Source organism: Nerophis ophidion, linkage group LG15 (assembly GCF_033978795.1).
Source record: "Nerophis ophidion isolate RoL-2023_Sa linkage group LG15, RoL_Noph_v1.0, whole genome shotgun sequence".
Lineage (NCBI taxonomy): Eukaryota > Metazoa > Chordata > Actinopteri > Syngnathiformes > Syngnathidae > Nerophis > Nerophis ophidion.
Window position 1 is genome coordinate 49,202,027 of NC_084625.1, and position 24,239 is coordinate 49,226,265.

At 42.7% G+C, this 24,239-nt stretch overlaps 1 protein-coding gene across 3 annotated transcripts in view; it reads left to right on the top strand.

Annotated features, from left to right (window-relative positions):
• col11a1a (collagen, type XI, alpha 1a) overlaps positions 1–24,239 on the top strand; it is a 240,558-nt gene that overhangs the window by 28,863 nt on the left and 187,456 nt on the right. For all 3 annotated transcript variants that reach the window (XM_061922326.1, XM_061922327.1, XM_061922328.1), the window contains exons 2-3: positions 6,873–7,037; positions 12,904–13,117. In XM_061922326.1, coding sequence (XP_061778310.1) covers positions 6,873–7,037; positions 12,904–13,117 — 379 coding nt within the window. The remainder of the gene's footprint in view (positions 1–6,872; positions 7,038–12,903; positions 13,118–24,239) is intronic.

Genomic DNA, 24,239 nt, shown 5'->3' on the forward strand with positions numbered 1-24,239 from the left:
GTTGGGAAATGACCAAAATTCAACGGTCCAATCAGCGCCAGAACCCAACATTGATTAAACGTCGTCAAATAGCATGTTTTTTCAACGTTGTATTTGTGTTCTAGAATATTGGTTGGGAAATGACCAAAATTCAATGGTCAAATCAACGTCAGGACCCAACATTGATTGAACGTCGTCAAAAAACATGTTGTTTCAACGTTATGGTTGGGAAATGACCAAAATTCAATGGTCAAATCAGCGCACCAAACATTGATTAAACGTCGTCAAAGAGCATGTTTTTTCAACGTTGTATTTGTGTTCTAGAATATCGGTTGGGAAATGACCAAAATTCAATGGTCAAATCAGCGCACCAAACATTGATTAAACGTCATCAAATAGCATGTTTTTTCAACGTTGTATTTGTGTTCTAGAATATTGGTTGGGAAATGACCAAAATTCAATGGTCAAATCAACGTCAGGACCCAACATTGATTGAACGTCGTCAAAAAACATGTTGTTTCAACGTTATGGTTGGGAAATGACCAAAATTCAATGGTCAAATCAGCGCACCAAACATTGATTAAACGTCGTCAAAGAGCATGTTTTTTCAACGTTGTATTTGTGTTCTAGAATATCGGTTGGGAAATGACCAAAATTCAATGGTCAAATCAACATCAAGACCCAACATTGATTGAATGTTGTCAAAAAACATGTTGTTTCAACGTTATGGTTGGGAAATGACCAAAATTCAATGGTCCAATCAGCGCCAGAACCCAACATTGATTAAACGTCGTCAAAAAACATGTTGTTTCAACGTTATGGTTGGGAAATGACCAAAATTCAATGGTCCAATCAGCGCCAGAACCCAACATTGATTAAACGTCATCAAATAGCATGTTTTTTCAACGTTGTATTTGTGTTCTAGAATATCGGTTGGGAAATTACCAAAATTCAATGGTCAAATCAACGTCAGGACCCAACATTGATTGAACGTCGTCAAAAAACATGTTGTTTCAACGTTATGGTTGGGAAATGACCAAAATTCAATGGTCAAATCAGCGCACCAAACATTGATTAAACGTCGTCAAAGAGCATGTTTTTTCAACGTTGTATTTGTGTTCTAGAATATCGGTTGGGAAATGACCAAAATTCAATGGTCAAATCAGCGCACCAAACATTGATTAAACGTCATCAAATAGCATGTTTTTTCAACGTTGTATTTGTGTTCTAGAATATTGGTTGGGAAATGACCAAAATTCAATGGTCAAATCAACGTCAGGACCCAACATTGATTGAACGTCGTCAAAAAACATGTTGTTTCAACGTTATGGTTGGGAAATGACCAAAATTCAATGGTCAAATCAGCGCACCAAACATTGATTAAAACGTCGTCAAAGAGCATGTTTTTTCAACGTTGTATTTGTGTTCTAGAATATCGGTTGGGAAATGACCAAAATTCAATGGTCAAATCAACATCAAGACCCAACATTGATTGAATGTTGTCAAAAAACATGTTGTTTCAACGTTATGGTTGGGAAATGACCAAAATTCAATGGTCCAATCAGCGCCAGAACCCAACATTGATTAAACGTCGTCAAAAAACATGTTGTTTCAACGTTATGGTTGGGAAATGACCAAAATTCAATGGTCCAATCAGCGCCAGAACCCAACATTGATTAAACGTCATCAAATAGCATGTTTTTTCAACGTTGTATTTGTGTTCTAGAATATCGGTTGGGAAATTACCAAAATTCAATGGTCAAATCAACGTCAGGACCCAACATTGATTGAATGTCATCAAAAGACATGTTGTTTCAATGTTATGGTTGGGAAATGACCAAAATTCAATGGTCCAATCAGCGCACCAAACATTGATTAAACGTCGTCAAAGAGCATGTTGTTTCAACATTGTATTTGTGTTCTTGAATATCGGTTGGGAAATGACCAAAATTCAATGGTCAAATCAACGTCAGGACCCAAAATTTATTGAAATCCGTCAAAAATCATGTTGTTTCAACATTATGGTTGGGAAATGACCAAAATTCAATGGTCAAATCAGCGCACCAAACATTGATTAAACAACATCAAAGAGCATGTTTTTTCAACGTTGTATTTGTGTTCTAGAATATTGGTTGGAAAATGACCAATATTCAATGGTCAAATCAACGTCAGGACCCAAAATTGATTGAATGTCGTCAAAAAACATGTTGTTTCAACATTATGGTTGGGAAATGACCAAAATTCAATAGTCAAATCAACGTCAGGACCCAACATTGATTAAACGTCGTCCAAAAACATGTTTTTTCAACGTTATGGTTGGGAAATGACCAAAATTCAATGGTCAAAACAACGTCAGGACCCAACATTGATTGAAATTCGTCAAAAACATGTTGTTTCAACATTATGGTTGGGAAATGACCAAAATTCAATGGACCAATCAGCGCACCAAACATTGATTAAACGTCATCAAATAGCATGTTTTTTCAACGTTGTATTTGTGTTGTAGAATATTGGTTGGAAAATGACCAAAATTCAATAGTCAAATCAGCGCCCCCAACCCAACATTGATTAAAAGTTGTCAAATAGCATGTTGTTTCAATGTTGTATTTGTGTTGTAGAATATTGGTTAGCCTCAGTCTGGACCCCCTCCCCAGGAGTCGAGCCTTAAAATGGATTTTTTTTAACCCGCCCCAAATGTTTACCTGTTTCTTACCATTTTAAAGGGGAACATTATCACAATTTCAAAAGGGTTAAAAACAATACAAATCAGTTCCCAGTGGCTTGTTGTATTTTTTTTTATTTTTTTTCAAAATTTTACCGGTCCCGGAATATCCCTAAATAAAGCTTTAAAGTGCCTTATTTTCGCTATCTTCGAAACCACTATCCATTTCCCTGTGACGTCATACAGGGCTGCCAATACAAACAACATGGCGGTTACCACAGCAAGATATAGCGACATTAGCTCGGATTCAGACTCGGATTTCAGCGGTTTAAGCGATTCAACAGATTACGCATGTATTGAAACAGATGGTCGGAGTATGGAGGCAGATAGCGAAAACAAAATTGAAGAAGAAACTGAAGCTATTGAGCGAGCTATTAACGCTATTCGGCCATAGCGTGGGTGTACCTAATGAAGTGGCCCATAGCATGGCCGCCTTATTAGCATGCGGACCAAACGATCAGGACTTTCGCATCTTGTGACACTGGAACAACTTAAATCCCTCGATTGGTAAGTGTTTGTTTCGCATTAAATGTGGGTATCTAGTTTCAAATGTACATACAGCTTGCGTAAATAGCATATTAGCATCGATTAGCGTAGCATGTTAGCATTGATTAGCTGGCAGTCATGCTGCGACCAAATATGTCTGATTAGCACATACTGTAAGTCAACAACATCAACAAAACTCACCTTTCTGATTTCGTTGACTTAATCGTTGCAAATGCATCTGCAGGTTATCCATACTTCTCTGTGCCATGTCTTTGTTAGCATCGCCGGTAAAATGTGGAGACACTTTGGTACATGCAATGGGGGTCTGGCGGCAGATTTCTTGCCAGTGGTGCAACTTGAATCCCTCCCTGTTAGTGTTGTTACACCCTCCGACAACACACCGACGAGGCATGATGTCTCCAAGGTTCCAAAAAATAGTCGAAAAAAACTGAAAATAACAGAGCTGAGACGCGGTGTTTGTAATGTGAAAATGAAAATGGCGGGTGTGTTACCTCGGTGACGTCGTCACCGCTAAAAGAGCGATAAACAGAAAGGCGTTTAATTTGCCAAAATTCACCCATTTAGAGTTCGGAAATCGGTTAAAAAAATACATGGTCATCAAGGTATATATTGACGCTTGCATATGTTTGGTGATAATGTTCCCCTTTAAGGGGCTCTGGAAGTAGTGGTCCTGTTCTGTCTCCCAGTAATGTTTGTCTGCTCTTGAGTGGACTGTGCTGAAGAAGTAATTTTGATTCCTTGTATGTCGTGTACATGTGAAGAATTGACAGTAAAGTTAACTGTGGACTGTTGAGCTTCTCCCGAATGACAGAGCGTCTCACCCTATATCTAAGGGAGAACCCCGCCACCCGACACAGGGAACTCATTTTGGTCGCTTGTACCGGTGATCTTGTCCAAAGCTCATGACCATAGAGGTGAGGATGGGAACGTAGATCGACCGGTAAATTGAGAGCTTTGCCTTCCGGCTCAGCTCTTTCTTCACCACGACGGACCGAGGCAGAGTCCGCATTACTGCAGACGCCGCACCGATCCGCCTGCCGGTCTCATAATCCACTTTTCCCCTCACTCGTGAACAAGACCTTGAGGTACTTGAACTCCTCTACTAGATTAGCGACCCAAAAAGGAGAGGTGTTAAAGGGGTGCCTTGAGGAACGGCTCTGTTATGCAAATCACAAGTTTGGACCTCAGAGTTCGATGTTGTCTTGTACATGTGAAGAAATGACAGTAAAGTTGACTGTTGACTGTTGAGTTTCTCCCGAATAACAGAGCTTCCTTTATAAGGGAGAACCCCGCCACCCGACGGAGGAAACTCATTTTGGTCGCTTGTACCCGTGATCTTGTCCAAAGCTCATGATCGTGGGTGAGGATAGGGACGTAGATCAACTTATAAATTGAGAGCTTTGCCTTCCGGCTCAGCTCTTTGTTCACCACAACGTACGAATGCAGCGTCCGCATCACTTCAGACGGTGCACGGATCCGCCTGTCGATCTCACGATCCAATCTTCCCTGACTCGAGAACAGAACCCCAAGGTACTTGAACACCTCCACTAGATAAACGACCTAAAAAGAAGGGGCTTAAAGTGGTGCCTTGAGGAATGGCTCAGTTATGCAAATCACAAGTTTGGACCCCAATGTTTGCTGTTTGTCTTGTACATGTCTTGTACTGTTCCCGAACGACAGAGCTTCTCACCCTATCTCTAAGGGAGAGCCCCGCCACCCGACAGAGGAAACTAATTTCGGCCGCTTGTACCCATGATCTTGTCCAAAGCTCATGACCATGGGTGAAGACAGGTAAATTGAGAGCTTTGCCTTCCGGCTCAGCTCTTTCTTCACCACGATGTACCAATGCAGGGTCCGCATTACTGCAGACGCCGCACCGATCCCCCTGCCGGTCTCATGATCCACTTTTCCCTCACTGGTGAATAAGACCTTGAGGTACTTGAACCCCTCCACTGGAGTAACGACCCAAAAAGAGGAGGGCTTAAAGTGGTGCCTTCAGTAACGGCTCAGTTGCGCTCCTCCCAAATGACAGAGCTTCTCACCCTATCTTTAAGGATGGGAACGTAGATCGACCGGTAAATTGAGACTTTTGCCTGCCGCCTCAACTCTTTCTTCACCACGACGGACGATGCAATCTCACAATCACTCTTCCCTCACTCGTGAACAAGACCTTGAATTTATCCACTGGATTAACGACCCAAAAAGAAGAGGGCTTTATCTCTTGGGGAGAGCACCCCCACCTTACAGAAGAAACTCATTTCGGCCGCTCGTACCCGTGATCTTGTCCAGAGCTCATGACCATAGGTAAGGATAGGGATGTAGATCGACCGGTAGACTCTGCATCGGTCCTTCACCATGAAGGACCGATGCAGAGTCCCCATTACTGCAGACCCCGCACTGATCTACTTGCCGGAGCTTTTCACCCTATCTTTAAGCAGGATAGGAACGTAGCTCGACCGGTAAATTGAGACTTTTGCCTGCTGCCTTAGCTCTCTCTTCACCACGACGGACCGATGCAGGGTCCGCATCACTGCAGACGGCGAACCGATCCACCTGTCAATCTCACAATCCACTCTTCCCTCACTCTTGAACAAGACCCCGAGGTACTTGAACTTCTCCACTGGGTTAACGACCCAAAAAGAAGAGTGCTTTATCTCTAAGGAAGAGCCCACCACCCAACGGAAGAAACTAATTTCGGCCGCTTTTACCCGTGATCTTGTCCAAAGATCATAACCTTACGTGAGGATAGGGACGTAGATCGATCGGTAGATTGAGAGCTTTGCTTTCCGGCTCAGCTGTTTCTTCACTTCGACGGACCGATGCAGGGTCCGCATTACTGCAGATGCCGTACCGATCCACCCGCTGATCCCACAATCCACTCACTCAAGAACAAGACTCAGATTTACTTGAACCCCTCCACTAGAATAATGACCCAAAAAGAAGAGTGCTTAAAGTGGTGCCTTAAGGGATGGCTTAATTATGCAAATCACAAGTTTGGACACCAGTGTTCAAACATCCATGCAAAGACCTGTCAATGTTTTGGCAGTGGTCCAAGTTCCTGTTTACTATTGGTGTTAGGAATGTTTTGAACTGAACCCAAGGGCCGGTATGGTGTCTTTCCTGAGCCGGATTTGCCCCCTGGCCCTACAGTTGAACATCCCTGCCTTAGAGGGATTTTCCTTTCCTGTGCCAACAAAAAAACACGTTTTAGAAGGGACGTTGTCTCCTTTTTTAAAGATTTTCTGGCCATTTGATTGGGTCTTGGTCTGTAGAGAGCTGGTCTACCAACCCTAGAATTCAAACCGAGAGGCGATAGTGCTTTGGCCTCGGGTCTCGGTGGGCATGGCAGTGCCACACAGGCTCCTTTATGCAGCAGATGGAAGAGAATGGACAACTCTGGGGGGACTTTCTAACTTGGTAAATCTACCCTGGTGCAAGAATGGGTCTCACTCGGCACATTGTTTACTTGGTTCTTTGACTGGGGATATAGTCTTGCAGGTTAATCCGAGCTATACTCTGTACACATGCAATGTTTTAAGTGATGTTAAACCAAGGACGTCGTTCAAAGGTTAACTCCTACTTATCGTGAACCACATCGCCCGGTTGTTGAAATGAACCCCTAGCAATGACACTCGACCCATGTTGCGTTTGTGTCTCCTAACAGCGCAGCAGGTGGACGTGCTCCAAATTTTAGGATTTCAAAATTACCCCCAAGGAGTGACGAAGACGCCTGGATTCTGCACAAACCGGAGAGCGTCCAAGCCGGACGCCGCTTACAGAGTTGGCGAGCAGATCCAGATCAGCGCCCCCACCACGCAGCTGTTCCCTGGTAAGACATGTTTCCTTCTATTTTTTGTTTCCTCTCTATCGCGGTACTAATGAATCAAAAACCAACGTCCATCCACAGTTCGGCAGTGTTGTAGCTACTTCTAAATCACTAATCCTCGACTCCGTGTCCATCCGCAGTTCGGCGGTGTTGTAGCTACTTCTAAATCACTAATCCTCGACTCCATGTCCATCCGCAGTTCGGCAGTGTTGTAGCTACTTCTAAATCACTAATCCTCGACTCCGTGTCCATCCGCAGTTCGGCAGTGTTGTAGCTACTTCTAAATCACCAATCCTCGACTCCATGTCCATCCGCAGTTCGGCAGTGTTGTAGCTACTTCTAAATCACTAATCCTCGACTCCGTGTCCATCCGCAGTTCGGCGGTGTTGTAGCTACTTCTAAATCACTAATCCTCGACTCCATGTCCATCCGCAGTTCGGCAGTGTTGTAGCTACTTCTAAATCACTAATCCTCGACTCCGTGTCCATCCGCAGTTCGGCAGTGTTGTAGCTACTTCTAAATCACCAATCCTCGACTCCATGTCCATCCGCAGTTCGGCAGTGTTGTAGCTACTTCTAAATCACTAATCCTCGACTCCATGTCCATCCGCAATTCGGCAGTGTTGTAGCTACTTCTAAATCACTAATCCTCGACTCCATGTCCATCCGCAGTTCGGCAGCGTTGTAGCTACTTCTAAATCACTAATCCTCGACTCCATGTCCATCCGCAGTTCGGCAGCGTTGTAGCTACTTCTAAATCACCAATCCTCGACTCCATGTCCATCCGCAGTTCGGCAGTGTTGTAGCTACTTCTAAATCACTAATCCTCGACTCCGTGTCCATCCACAGTTCGGCAGTGTTGTAGCTACTTCTAAATCACCAATCCTCGACTCCATGTCCATCCGCAGTTCGGCAGTGTTGTAGCTACTTCTAAATCACCAATCCTCGACTCCATGTCCATCCGCAGTTCGGCAGTGTTGTAGCTACTTCTAAATCACTAATCCTCGACTCCATGTCCATCCGCAGTTCGGCAGTGTTGTAGCTACTTCTAAATCACTAATCCTTGACTCCATGTCCATCCGCAGTTCGGCAGTGTTGTAGCTACTTCTAAATCACTAATCCTCGACTCCGTGTCCATCCGCAGTTCGGCAGTGTTGTAGCTACTTCTGAATCACCAATCCTCGACTCCGTGTCCATCCGCAGTTCGGCAGTGTTGTAGCTACTTCTAAATCACCAATCCTCGACTCCATGTCCATCCGCAGTTCGGCAGTGTTGTAGCTACTTCTAAATCACTAATCCTCGACTCCATGTCCATCCGCAGTTCGGCAGTGTTGTAGCTACTTCTAAATCACTAATCCTCGACTCCGTGTCCATCCGCAGTTCGGCAGTGTTGTAGCTACTTCTAAATCACTAATCCTCGACTCCATGTCCATCCGCAGTTCGGCAGTGTTGTAGCTACTTCTAAATCACTAATCCTCGACTCCGTGTCCATCCGCAGTTCGGCAGTGTTGTAGCTACTTCTGAATCACCAATCCTCGACTCCATGTCCAGCCGCAGTTCGGCAGTGTTGTAGCTACTTCTAAATCACTAATCCTCGACCCCATGTCCATCCGCAGTTCGGCAGTGTTGTAGCTACTTCTAAATCACTAATCCTCGACTCCATGTCCATCCGCAGTTCGGCAGTGTTGTAGCTACTTCTAAATCACTAATCCTCGACTCCATGTCCATCCGCAGTTCGGCAGTGTTGTAGCTACTTCATACAGCAGAAGAATAAGTGATTATTACATTTTAACAGAAGTGTAAAAAGAGAAAATAAGCAGATGTTAACAGTAATTGAACGAGTGGATTAATAATCCTTTTTTACAGTTTGTCCTTTATAATGTAGACAAAATAAAATGTAGATAAATGACAGAATATGTTATTGCATACGCCAGCAGACTAATTACGAGCCTTTGTTTGTTTACTTACTACTAAAAGACAAGTTGTCTAGTATGTTCACTATTTTATTTAAGGACTAAATTACAATAATAAACATATGTTTAATGTCCCTAAGATTTTTTGTTAAAATAATGCCATTTTTTGTGTACCCCTTTATTTGGAAAAATATCGAAATAGTGGTATCGGGACAACACTAATACATATATTTACATATACTCCCAATAATAAACCCACTTGTCATTTAATCCAAACTCATGTGTATAAATACAATGCACCTTTAAGATATTTTGTTCCACCCTACTCGTACGGTACCTATCAATCCTATCCGTGTGACGGCAAATTGAACCGGAAATAGTATTTTAGTTTTTCTTTTGCGTTTAGCATGTTTTTAGCCTAACGCTAACGGTCCGTGTACCTCCCGTTCATTCTATTTCTAATTTTGAAACGCAATTCAAAAAATAAAATTAAGGCCGTTTTTCGATTTTTACTATGAATGGTCAATTTTAAAACAAACAAAATAGGTTTAATTTTCATTAAAATATTGCTATCAAATTGGATTTTGTGCTGTTTTCATTTGATGGATTATTTTATGTTTTTTTTTTCCAGATAAACACAAAAATCGAAAAAAAAAATGCAAAATTGCTGGTTTATCCGTGTGACGACAAATTGAACCAGAAGCAGTATTTTAGCTTTTCTTTTGCGTTTAGCATGTTTTAGCATAACGCTAACGGTCCGTGTACTTCCCGTTCATTCTATTTCAAATTTTGAAACGCAAAATCAAAAAATAAAATTAAGGCCGTTTTTCGATTTTTACTAGGCATGGTCAATTTTAAAACAAACAATATGGTTAATTTTTTATCAAATATTGCCATCAATTTTGATTTTGTGTTGTTTTCATTTGATGGATTATTTTATGATTTTTTTTTTCCAGATAAACACAAAAATCCCAAAAAAAAAGCAAAATTGCTGGTTTATCCGTGTGACGACAAATTGAACCAGAAGCAGTATTTTAGCTTTTCTTTTGCGTTTAGCATGTTTTTAGCCTAACGCTAACGGTTTGTGTTACCTCCCGTTCATTCTATTTCTAATTTTGAAACGCAAAATCAAAAAATAAAATGAGGGTCGTTTTTCGATTTTTACTATGAATGGTCAATTTTAAAACAAATAAAATAGGGTTAATTTTCATTAAAATATTGCTATCAAATTGGATTTTGTGCTGTTTTCAATTGATGGATTATTTTATGTTTGTTTTTTTCCAGATAAACACAAAAATCAAAAAAATAAAAATGCAAAATTGCTGGTTTATCCGTGTGACGACAAATTGAACCAGAAGCAGTATTTTAGCTTTTCTTTAGCATGTTTTTAGCATAACGCTAACGGTTTGTGTTACCTCCCGTTCATTCTATTTCTAATTTTGAAACGCAAATCAAAAAATAAAATTAGGGCCGTTTTTCGATTTTTACTACGAATGGTCAATTTTAAAACAACCAAAATAGGGTTAATTTTTATAAAAATATTGCCATCAATTTTGATTGTGTGTTGTTTTCATTTGATGGATTATTTTATGAATTTTTTTTCCAGATAAACACAAAAATCGGAAAAAAAAAAACCCTGCAAAATTGCTGGTTTATCTGTGTGACGACAAGTCAAGATATTTTGTTCCACCCTACTTGTACAGTACCTATCAATCCTATCCATGTGACGAGTAATTGAACCGGAAACAGTATTTTAACTTTTTCTTCGCGTTTAGCATGTTTTTAGCGTAACGCTAACAGTCCGTGTACCGCCCGTTCATTCTATTTCTAATTCTAAAACTAATATACGTTATTTATATCGTATATTGTTTGTTCTACAGACTCATCCTCATTATTGCATCAGTTACTCTCTTTTAGCCCCCAAATCCAGCCCTGTTTTTGTTTTTTATTTGTTTTAAATATTGAATGCTACAGGATATCGCGCTAATGTTACAAAGTATATACGTTTGTCACCTATAACACAAGTCTGAGTTTCTGGGTGTTGTTGATAAATAGCTTTGGCTTTGCTTAGTAGAGTTTTAACTTGCACTTAACAGACGTAGCGACAAACTGTAGTTACTGACAGTGGGTTTCTGAAGTGTTCCCGAGCCCATGTGGTGATATAATTTACTCACTGATGTCGCTTTTTGACGCAGTACCGCCTGAGGGATCGAAGGTCCATAATATCATGGTTTACGTGCGGTGATTTCTCCAGATTCTTTAAACCTTTTGATGATGTTACGGACCGTAGATGGTGAACTCCCTAAATTCCTTCCAATAGCTCGTTTTAGAAATGTTGTTTTTAAACCGTTTTGCTCACGCATTTGTTGACAAAGTGGGGACCCTCGCCCCGTCCTTGTTTGTGAACGACTGAGCATTTCACGGAAGTTGCTTTTATACCCAATCCATGCTGTTCCCAAATAGCCTGTTCACCTGTGGGATGTTCCAAATAAGCGTTTGATGAGCATTTGCCACCTGTGCCCGCTTTTTTGAAACATGTTGCAGGCATCAAATTCCAAATGAGCTAAAATTTGCACAAAAAAAACCTATGTTTTCCAGTTTGAACGTTAAGTATCTTGTCTTTGAAGTCTATCCAATTGAATATAAGCTGAAAAGGATTTGCAAATCATGGTATTTTGTTATTATTTACCATTTACACAACTTGCCAACTTCACTGGTTTTGGGTTTTGTAGATTTCACACAATATCGTCAATGCCAGGTCCAGATAGGACTTTCTTGTCATTATCGAGTCACTAAAGGTAAAGTACCAAAGATTGTCACACACACACTCGATGTGGTGAAATTACTCTCTGCATTTGACCCACCCCCTTTACCCCCCCCCCCCCCCCCCCCCCTGGGAAGTGAGGGGAGCAGTGAGCAGCAGCGGTGGCCATGCCCGGGAATCATTTTTAGTGATTTAACCCCCAATTCCAACCCTTGATGCTGAGTTCCAAGCAGGGACGTAATGGCTCCCATTTTTATAGTCTTTGGTTTGAACTCACAAGCTACTGATCTCAGGGCGGACACTCTAACGGTTAGAGTGTCCGCCCTGAGTTCAAACCCCGGCCGAGTCATACCAAAGACTATAAAAATGGGACCCATTACGTCCCTGGTTGGAACTCAGCATCAAGGGTTGGAATTGGGGGTTAAATCACCCAAAAATGCTTGTTGGTTGGAGTCTAACCACTCGGCCACTGAGTAGGTAAGAAAAGGTGCAAGACCGACTTGTGAAACCACAATTAAACATCAAGCCGGGATTCTTGAGACCGGCAGTCATCACGACCGCCGAAAACCGATGCCTGTCAATGCTTCATCTCAATTGTCGAGTCACTTAAAAATGGCTCTCCAAACTCTCCGTCTTGCAGAAGGCGTTTTCCCTGAAATTTGACCCACCCCCTTGACCACCCCCTGGGAGGTGAGGGGAGCAGTGAGCAGCAGCGGTGGCCATGCCCGGGAATCATTTTTAGTGATTTAACCCCCAATTCCAAGCCTTGATACTGAGTTCCAAGCAGGGAGGTAATGGCTCCCATTTTTATAGTCTTTGGTTTGAACTCACAAGCTACCGATCTCAGGGCGGACACTCTAACGGTTAGAGTGTCCGCCCTGAGTTCAAACCCCGGCCGAGTCATACCAAAGACTATAAAAATGGGACCCATTACGTCCCTGCTTGGAACTAAGCATCAAGGGTTGGAATTGGGGGTTAAATCACCAAAAAGGCTTGTTGGTTAGAGTCTAACCACTCGGCCACTGAGTAGGTAAGAAAAGGTGCAAGACCGACTTGTGAAACCACAATTAAACATCAAGCCGGCATTCTTGGGACCGGCAGTCATCACGACCGTCGAAAACCGAGGCCTGTCAATGCTTCATCTCAACTGTCGAGTCAATTAAAAATGGCTCTCCAAACTCTCCGTCTTGCAGATGGCGTTTTCCCCGAAGACTTCTCCATCCTGACCACGGTGCGCCCCAAGTCCGGCCTCCAGTCCTTCCTGCTGTCCGTCTACAACCAGCGGGGGGTCCAGCAGCTCGGCGTGGAATTGGGACGTTCGCCCGTCTTCTTGTACGAGGACCAGACGGGCAAGCCGGCCCCGGAGGACTACCCTCTCTTCCGCACCCTCAACCTGGCCGACGGGAAGTAAGTCCACCCCCCCCCCTACACCTTTTCCCATGACCAGACCTACAGACCTCACACTTGAGACCTAGAACTCAGGTAGAAGCAGACAACGGCAGGGTGTGGCGGAACACATACCGATATCGGGAATAAATGCTTAAGGCAGAACGTGATTACAGGTTTCATCAGTCGATCTGGAGCCAGAAACATGCAGAGCTTCACTTTGCGGTCTTGATAAATCACAGCGTCAAGACTCAGCCAAGTTTTAATGCAGGGGCACTTGTTTGAAGTTTTCCGCTGGTTAGGCTGGAATTTTTCTTTTTTGTGTCAGATAACGAAAAGACTAAAAGGGGCTAACTGAAGGAATGTTTTATTGTCTTTGTCGTGGTGAGTACAGGGGTGCACCCAACCAAAACAACACCAGAAGCCTGCTGTGCTGTTGTGATCCGAGGTCACTTAGTGGTTTTTACTTGTTACGACCCGGCCTTAAGGGAAAACTGCACTTTTTCCTCGTTGGAACTTTGCCCATTTTTCACGATCCTTATGTGAGACAAGAAGACACATGTCTTTGCGTTTTCTGTGCGCACTAAAAACTTCTAGCAAGACTTGTACCGTGAATTGATTTACGTGGTCAAGTTGAAAAACTTATTGGGGTGTAACCGTTTAGTGAAGTGAATTATATTTATATAGCGTTTTTTCTCTAGTGACTCAAAGCGCTTTACATAGTGAAACCCAATATCTAAGTTACATTTAAACCAGCGTGGGTGGCACCGGGAGCAGGTGGGTAAAGTGTCTTGCCCAAGGACACAACGGCAGTGACTAGGATGGCGGAAGCGGGGATCGAACCTGCAACCCTCAAACTGCTGGCACGGCCGCTCTACCAACCGAGCTATGACAAAATTTGAATGATTTGGATCTAAATTTAAAACAATAACAAATTCGACAATTTGATTAATAAAGCAAGCGGATAAAACACACTTCGTAGTCTCATAGCGTATTTTCGGCCCCAGCACCCCCTGCCACCCCAAAAAGGGACAAGCGGTAGAAAATGATATTTATGCTGGCTATGAACTGCATTCTTTTTTTTTTTAAAACATAAAAATTGCACTTTTGCATGAATAGAAAATGGTTGTAAACGCGCCCCCGCTCTCATGAACGCTTAGTTTAGTGGTCAATTGTACGGAATATGTACTGAACTGTGCGATTTACTAATCAAAGTCTCGATCAATCAATGGCTAACCATGCAGGTAATTGAAGGTCATTTAGTGTTAAAGGGGAACATTTCACAATTTCAAAAGGGTTAAAAACAATAAAAAATCAGTTCCCAGTGGCTTGTTGTATTTTTTGAAGTTTTTTTCAAAATTTTACCGGTCCCGGAATATCCCTAAATAAAGCTTTAAAGTGCCTTATTTTCGACTCTCTGCGAAGACATTTCCCTGTGACGTCACACAGTGCTGCCAATGTAAACAAACAATGGCAAATACCACAGCAAGATATAGCGACACTAGCTCGGATTCAAACTCGGATTTCAGCGACTTAAGCGATTCAACAGATTACGCATGTATTGAAACGGATGGTTGGAGTATGAAAATATTGAAGAAGAAACTGAAGCTATTGAGCGAATAGCTATTGACGCTATTCATAGCCATAGCATGGCCGAATAGCTGCGTTAGCATCGCCGGTAAAATGTGCGGACCAAACGATCAGGACTTTCGCATCTTTTGACACTGGCGCAACTTAAATCCGTCGATTGGTAAGTGTTTGTTTCGCATTAAATGTGGGTGGAAGGAAACGTAATATAGTTGCAAATGCATCTTATTATCCATACATCTCTGTTCCATGTCTGCTTTAGCACCGCCAGTAAATAGCATGTTAGCATCGATTAGCGTAGCATGTTAGCATCGATTAGCTGGCAGTCAATATCAACAAAACTCACCTTTGTGATTTCGTTGACTATCGTTGCAAATGCATCTGCAGGTTATCCATACATCTCTGTGCCATGTCTGTCTTAGCATCGCCGGTCAAATGTGGAGACACTCTGGCACATTCAATGGGGGACTGGCGGCAGACACTTTGGCATCTTCGGGCCGGTGGTGCAACTTGAATCCCTCCCTGTTAGTGTTGTTACACCCTCCGACAACACACCGACGAGGCATGATGTCTCCAAGGTTACCAAAAATGGTCCAAAAAACGGAAAATAACAATGGTGGGTGTGTTACCTCGGCGACGTCACGTTCTGACGTCATCGCCTCCAGCGCGATAAACAGAAAGGCGTTTAATTCGCCAAAATTCACCCATTTAGAGTTCGGAAATTGGTTAAAAAAATATATGGCCTTTTTTCTGATAATGTTCCCCTCTAATAGGACAAAAAAACATTCGAAAAGCGCCGTTTACATGCCGTGGTTTGCGTATTAACCAAGCCGTGGTGACATTTTTATCGTAGGAACTAACATAGAGGAAGTACTTTTAGTGACGGCACCTCCCAGCAGGCACAAGACATTGATACGACGTTGATTATACGTACATGTTTTTTAAAACCGACTTTGAAACGACGTTGCAAAGTACTTGTGTTTGTAAATTGAGACAACGTTGATGTTTAAAGTTGCATCCGCGTTGTTGGTTGGGAAATGACCAAATTTCAATGGTCAAGTCAAAGTCGGAGCCGGACATTGAATAAACATTGTCAAAAGTTATTGTTTTGTAGAAAATTGGTTGGAAAATGACCAAAATTCAATGGTTAAATCAATGTTACAACCGGACATTGATTAAATGTTGTCAAAAGTCTGTTGGTTCAACGTTGTATTTGTGTTGTAGAAAATTGGTTGAAAATTGGATGCTCTGACCAATCTAAGTCTAAGACTAGATCTGACCAATCTAAGTCTATGAGCATGAACTGAAAAAAGCTGCTGAGATATAGGCACCATCCGCTTGACTAGTCTGAGACTAGATCTGACCGATCTAAGTCCCAGACTAGATCGGACCAATCTAAGTCTAAGACTAGATCGGACCAATCCAAGTATATGACGAGATCAGACCAGTTCGAGTCCAAGACTAGATCTGACCAATATTAGTCTATGAACATGAACTGAAGAAGCCTACTGAGGTATTAGCACCAGCCACTAGACTAGATCTGACCAATCTTAAGTTTATGAGCATGAACTGATGAAGCCTACTGAGGTATAGGCACCATCCGCTTGACTAGTCTGAGACTAGATCTGACCGATCTAAGTCCAATACTAGATCTGACCAATCTAAGTCTATGAGCATGAACTGATAAAGCCTACTGAGTCATAGGCACCATCCGCTTGACTAGATTTGACCCATCTAGGTTTATGAGCATGAACTGAAAAAGCCTACTGAGGTATAGGCACCATGCACTAGACTAGTCTGAGACTAGATCTGACCAATCTAATTCCAAGACTAGATCTGACCAATCTAAGTCTATGAGCATGAACTGATAAAGCCTACTGAGGAATTGGCACCATCCGCTTGACTAGATTTGACCCATCTAAGTCTATGACCATGAACCGATGAATCCTACTGAGGCATAGGCACCATCCGCTAGACTAGTCCATGATTAGATTTGACCAATCCAAGTCTAAGACTGGATATGACCAAACTAAGTCTATGACTAGGTCTGACCAATCTAAGCCAAAGCCTACATTTGACCGATCTAAGTCTATGACTAAATCAGACGAATCTAAGACTAGACCTGACCAATCTAAGTCAATGAATAGAGCTAACCAATCTAAGTATAAGACGAGATCGGACCAATCTAAGTCCAAGACTAGATCTGACCAATCTTAGTCTATGAGCATGAACTGATAAAGCCTACTGAGGAATTGGCACCATCCGCTTGACTAGATTTGACCCATCTAAGTCTATGACCATGAACTGAAGAAGCCTACCGAGGTATAGGCACCATCCACGAGACTAGTCTGAGACTAGATCTGACCAATATAAGTCTATGAGCATGAACTGAAGAAGCCTACTGAGGTATAGGCGCCTGCCGCTAGACTAGTCCAAGACTAGATCTGACCAATCTAAGTCTATGAGCATGAACTGAAGAAGCCTACTGAGGCATAGGCACCATCCGCTAGACTAGTCTACGAATAGATTTGACCAATCTAAGTCTATGAGCATGAACTGAAGAAGCCTACTGAGGTATAGGAGCCTTCCGCTAGACTAGTCTAAGACTAGATCTGACCAATCTAAGTCTATGAGCATGAACTGAAGAAGCCTACTGAGGTATAGGCACCTTCCGCTAGACCAGTCTAAGACTAAATCTGACCAATCTAAGTCTATGAGCATGAACTGATGAAGCCTACTGAGGCATGGGCACCATCCGCTAGACTAGTCCATGATTAGATTTGACCAATCTAAGTCTAAGACTGGATATGACCAATCTAAATCTATGACTAGGTCTGACCAATGTAAGCCAAGGCCTACATTTGACCGATCTAAGTCTATGACTAAATCAGACGAATCTAAGACTAGACCTGACCAATCTAAGTCAATGAATAGATCCAACCAATCTAAGTATAAGACTAGATCTAACCAATCTAAATCTAAGACTAGATCTGACCAATCTAAATCTAAGACTAGATCGGACCAATCCAAGTATATGACGAGATCAGACCAGTTCGAGTCCAAGACTAGATCTGACCAATATAAGTCCATGAACATGAACTGCAGAAGCCTACTGAGGTATTGGCACTAGCCACTAGACTAGATCTGACCAATCTTAAGTTTATGAGCATGAAATGATGAAGCCTACTGAGGTATAGGCACCATCCGCTAGACTAGTCTGAGACTAGATCTGACCAATCTAAGTCCAAGACTAGATCTGACCAATCTTAAGTTTATGAGCATGAACTGATGAAGCCTACTGAGGTATAGGCACCATCCGCTAGACTAGTCTGAGACTAGATCTGACCAATCTAAGTCCAAGACTAAATCTGACCAATCTAAGTCTATGAGCATGAACTGATAAAGCCTACTGAGTCATAGGCACCAACCGCTTGACTAGATTTGACCCATCTAAGTCTATGACCATGAACTGAAAAAGCCTACCGAGGTATAGGCACCATCCGCGAGACTAGTCTGAGACTAGATATGACCAATCTAAGTCTATGACCATGAACTGAAGAAGCCCACTGAGGTATAGGCACCTTCCGCTAGACTAGTCTAAGACTAGATCTGACCAGTTTAAGTCTATGAGCATGAACTGATGAAGCCTACTGAGGCATAGACACCATCCATGAGACTAGTCTGAGACTAGATCTGACCAATCTAAGTCGATGAGCATGAACTGATGCAGCCTACTGAGGCATAGGCACCATCCGCTAGACTAGTTTATGAATAGATTTGACCAATCTAAGTCTATGACTAGGTCTGACCAATCCAAGCCGAAGCCTGCAATTGACCGATCTAAGTCTATGACTAAATCAGACGTATCTAAGACTAGACCTGACCAATCTAAGTCAATGAATAGATCTAACCAATCTAAGACTAGATCGGACCAATCCAAGTATATGACTAGATCAGACCAGTCCGAGTTCAAGACTAGCTAGATCTGACCAATCTAAGTCTATGAACATGAACTGAAGAAGCCTCCTAAGGTATTGGCACTAGCCACTTGACTAGATCTGACCAATCTACGTTTATGAGCATGAACTGATGAAGCCTGCTCGGATGAGAGACGAAAAGCCTTCTAAGACAAACCAAACAGTCCAGTCGCGATCGATTGAATGCCCTGAGAATTGTATTTTTCAATTTTTAGTACTCCCGGGATCCCATCGGTACCTATAAAAAGAACTGAATTACCAAAACGTGCTATGACATGCTTTAATTCCCACTGCTTTTTTAGATACACCTGAGAATACAATCCTCACAATAGGTGCCATGACTGGATTATCCGTCCCATCAGGGGTCTTTGGGCACATACAGGCAATAGACAAGGAGACACTGGATTACTGGGGCACAGCGGGGACTACAGTAGGCAACCTGACCTCATGCATGAACTCACTGCCTCTGTTATTTTAGAGGGAGGGTGGGTTGGAGGAGGCCATGCGAAACTTCCTTGGATTACCTCACCAAACCAGGAACAGTGCTCCTAACCTTTTAGCATTAAACTGATTACCTGCTCCGGGGGTTCAGAAATCCTCAAGTTCTCACAAAGAGCTTTGCCTGAGCTGACATGAACCCTTGTGCAGGGATAAATGGGAATAAATAAACAGAGGGCCTGCAGAGAAATTAATACATTTGACAATACCTCAAGTGTTATTTAAAAAAACGTATTTCTATAATTGTTAAAACTCGGTTTCTTCTGACGATTCAGAGTTTCTATCCTGTATCAGAAACTGGTTGTCCTCAAATTTCCTTCAGATTTGTTGGGGTCTTAAAAAAATAAGAATCCAAGTGGGGATCAGTAAAAAAAAAATCTCTATTTAATAACCAAAAGGGAAAATAACCCGGTAGTAACAAAAAATCAGCTCCAGGAAAACCGGGTCAGAAGTCTGACCTCCACCTGAGGAAATACAAAAAAACAGGAATCACAAAGGGTTCAGGGTAAGTGAGCTCCGGCTGGATTGTACCGCAGGCGACGGACGAACTGGCACTGGCTGGGTGGAGATCCAGGGTTTAAGTCAGGTGGTTGATTAAACGCAGGTGGGCTCGGAGGACTGGCAGCACACCGGCAACTGATGACCGGGGAGGGAACTTACAGAAACAAGAGGAAAAATAGGCAGGAGAACCGCCCTCGTGACAATTTTGATTCCGACAAAACAGAAACTCTGATCATTGTTCCCGATAAGAAGATCCCTCTGATCAAGAACTGCGTCGATGCTCTAGGTGCACCCTCAGAAACCTTGGGGTTGTGTTCAATCACTCAAAGTCTTTGGAGGGTCACCGTTATCAACTGACCAAAAACTGCTCTTATCACCTGGGAAATATCTGTAAAGTGAGAAATTTGCCGTCAAAATCGCATCACCCGTTCATTTCGTCTCGTGTTGACTATTGCAGTTCTCTTTTCACTCACTTCCGCAAGTCAAAGAGACTTCAGACGGTACTGAATGCTTATACATTTTTCTTGTAATCAGACAATATCTTTGTCATAAAAGGGATAAAAGATGAAATTCAAAAGGTTCATTGACTAAAAGCTTTAAGAAAAAGAGAATTCTTCACATGTTTTCTAAAAGTCGACCTCACGGGGGGACTGGTGCAAGTTATTCCAGAGTCTGGGGGTGACAGCCTGGAATGCCAGATCTCCAAGGGTTTTAAAATGGGTTTTTGGAATATTTAAGAGACCCTGGCTTGAAGACCGGAGGCTGAAGTGTAGGGGCACAGCAAATCAACGACGTACTAAAGTCCCCCGCCGTCCAAGGCATGGAAAGTTAGAACTGAAATCCTAAACTCTTTGCGAACTTTGACTGGGTAATGTGGTCTGTTCTGGGTGCACCGGTCAAAAGTCTGGCACCGGCATTCTGTTGCTCAAAAAGGTTCATTATGTTTTTGTATTCATCCATCCATCCATGTTCTGCCACTTATTCCTTTTGGGGGCTGGTGCCTATCTCAGCTAAAATCGGGCGGAAGGCGGCGTACACCCTGGACAAGTTTGATTTCGTATTCTTTTCAAATTTTCTTGTAACCGGACAATATTTTCGGTATAGTAGATGGAATTTTTACCTGACATCTGCAGTTTTCTTCAGAAGGGTCACCTGACCACTGTGACTTGTTGCCTATCAGCTGTTCCTGTAGGCGTGGACAACCAGGCAGACCTGGTTGGTAGACTTGACAGGTCTACCAACGCCTATAGGTAACACGTCACAGTGGTCAGGTGACCCTTCTGAAAAAGACTACAAATGACCGACAAGTAAAAATTCCATCCATTATACCGAAAATATTGTGTGATTACAAAAAAATTTTAAACGCATTCTGTACCGTCTGAAGTCTCTTTGGCGTTGCCTTGTGGAAAAGAGTGAAAAGAGAATTGCAATAGTCAACACGAGACTAAATAAACGCTTGAATGATCTATTCGAGATCCGAGTTTCACTTTAGAGATATTTCTCGGGCGATAAAAGCGGTTTTTGGTCTGTTGATCACAGCGACCCTCCAAAGACTTCGACTGATCCAACACAACCCCAAGGGTTCTGAGGCTGCTTCTAACAGATGCACCCAGAGCTTCGAGCGAGTTCTTGATCAGAGGGATATTTTTATCAGGAGCAATGATCGGAGTTTCCGTTTTGTCGGAATTGATCTGAAGGAAATTTGAGGACCACCAGTTTTTGATACAGGATCCACATTCCAAGAGAAAATCTGTATCGGTAAAGGATTCAGCAGAAACCGAGTTTTAACAACTACAGCCAGACTATCACAAGAAAATTTGAAAAGTATATGAATAATGAACCTTTTTGAGCTACAGAATGCGACTGCCAGACTTCTGACTGGTGCACCCAGGACAGACCACATTACCCCAATTTTATCCAGTCTTGATTGGCTTCCAGTTAAAGTCCGCATAGAGTTCGGGATTTCCGTTCTAACTTTCCGTGCGTTGCATGGTGGGGCCATCCCTGACTTGTTATGCCACTACCCTTCAGGGCACAACCTCCGGTCTTCAGTCCAGGGTCTTCTAAAGATCATTTTGAAACCCGTAGAGGCCTGGCTATATCTCCCAGACTCTGGAACAACTTGCACCAGTCCCTCCGAGATCTTGACTCTTTTGAGTAAATCTTTTAGTTAATGCAACTTTTAACTATCATTTTTAATCCACTTTGTATCCTTTTTATGACGTTGCCCCTGTTGTGTTAATTAAATTGTTGTTTTACGTCACCTATGTTTTGTACAGCGATTTGTGATACTATCTCTATAAAAAGAGCATTATATATAAAATGTACTTACTTATTTACGTACTTACTTCAACCTCCGGTCTTCAGGCCAGGGTCTGTTAAATATTCCAAAAACCCATTTTAAAACCATGGGGACCTGTCGCCCCCAGACTCTGGAATAACCTGCAGCAGTCTTCCAGGACCTCGACTTTTAAAAAACATTTGAAAACTTCACTTTTTAGTCAAGCTTTTAGCCCATGAACTTTTTAACCGTCCTTTTTAATCCACTCTGTATCCTTTTTAAGATGTTTCCCTTGTTCTTTTAATTCACTGATACAGGACTTTGTGATTTGATCTGTGAAAACTGCTCTATAAATAATATGGACTTATCTACTTTTAGTTGGAAAGTGACGTTCAGAGTCAAACTCAGACTTTTGGAAACAAAGGCACGGACGCCCCTTGTCGACTTCCTACTATGGTATTATCTGTCCAAAAATGCACCTTACCCATGACCTTGGACAGTGCCGGCCTGCTCGGTTGTGAAGAACCCATCACTGTCCTTTAAGGTCCTCGATCAGGCAAAAAATAGAATTGTCCATGGTGGTTTAACAGTAAGGTACGTTCCTAGAGCAGGAATATTTAACCAACATGTTTTGGGGGCAGCATTTACAGAAAGCTAAGGACGGGGTCGGCCGGACATCTGCCTTTACTGTTGTTTTTATGTTGTACGTTCCGGAGAACAAGAGTCGTCAAGAGTAGACATTTTATTTCAACGTATTTATTTTGTCAGAGTTACAAGATCGCTCTGCTGTTTGAACAAAATCCGCTTATCCTTGGTCAGGTCGAGCTGGGCAGTAGCCTAAGCAGAGAAGCCCAGACTTCCCTCTCCCCAACTACTCCTTCCAACTCCTCCCGGGGGATCCCGAGGGATTCCCAGGCCAGCCGGGAGAGATAGTCTCCCCAACGTGTCCTTGGTCTTCCCCGTAGCCTCAAACAGGTCGGACGTGCCCGAAACATCTCCCCAGGGAGGCGTTCGGGTGGCATCCTGACCAGATGCCCGATGCGGCTTTACTCTGAGCTATGTCAGAACTTCTCACCCTATCTCTAACGGAGAGCCCAGCCACCCGGCGGAAGAAACTCATTTCGGCCGCTTGTACCCGTGATCTTGTCCTTTCGGTCATAACCCAAAGCTCATGACCATAGGTGAGGATGGTAAATTGCGAGCTTTGCCTTCCGGCTCAGCTCCTTCTTCACCACGACGGATCGGTACAGCGTCCGCATTACTGAAGACGCCGCACTGATCCGCCTGTCGATCTCACGATCCACTCTTCCCTCAATCGTGAACAAGCTTCCGAGGTTCTTAAACTCCTCTCCTTGGGGCAGGGTCTCCTCCCCAACCCGGAGATGGCACTCCACCGTTTTCCCGGGCGAGAACAATGGACTCGGACTTGGAGTGTGCTGATTACCATCCCAGTTGCTTCACACCCGGATGCGAACCGATCTATTGTGAGCTGCAGAACTTGGCCAGATGAAGCCATCAGGACCACATCGTCTGCAAAAAGCAGAGACCTAATCCTTAATCAGAGCATTCGATCGATCCCCTCAAAGCCCTGACCGCGCCTATGAATTCTGTCTGAGGAAATAGATAATATTTAATATCAAAAATGTTAAACGGAACCTTCAGGAACACTACTAGTACATCTAAAAAGTTGAACGAATGACTACTGACTGCATACGAAACAAACGGCAACTGCAATTTTATGTTTTTATTTTGCCTATCGTTCATAATCATTATGAAAGACAAGGAATTAAAAGTTTTTTTCGCTTTTTAACATATAAAAATCGGCTCGTTCTAGGCGAACAGCAATGGGCGCAATCAATTCTACCTCTAAATCTCTTTAAAAATGCATTCAAAAACCATCAACAATACTTAATTTACGTTCTGTATTCTGTCTAATAACAAAACTATAGTATCATTGTTATTGTCAGAGTGAACACCGAGGAACTATTTTGTCTAGCGTAGTAACACATCGGAGTGCTACGTAATTAGCCGTAAAGGCTAGCTACGGCAAGAGATAAGATAGCTTCAACGTCAACACGAAACGCGTTTTAGTTTTTAATGCACAACACCGTGATAGGACACCAATCTCTACTGAGTGAAATAATACTTTACGGTATCTGTAAAGTATTATGTCATGTTTTGTTTGTACACAGCTAGCCAGACAGTGTATGTACTGTAGTTGTACTAACACGTTGCGTGTATCATGATCGATATCAACGTGACTCACCCCATGGAGAGCCGATTTTGGGTAATCACTCCA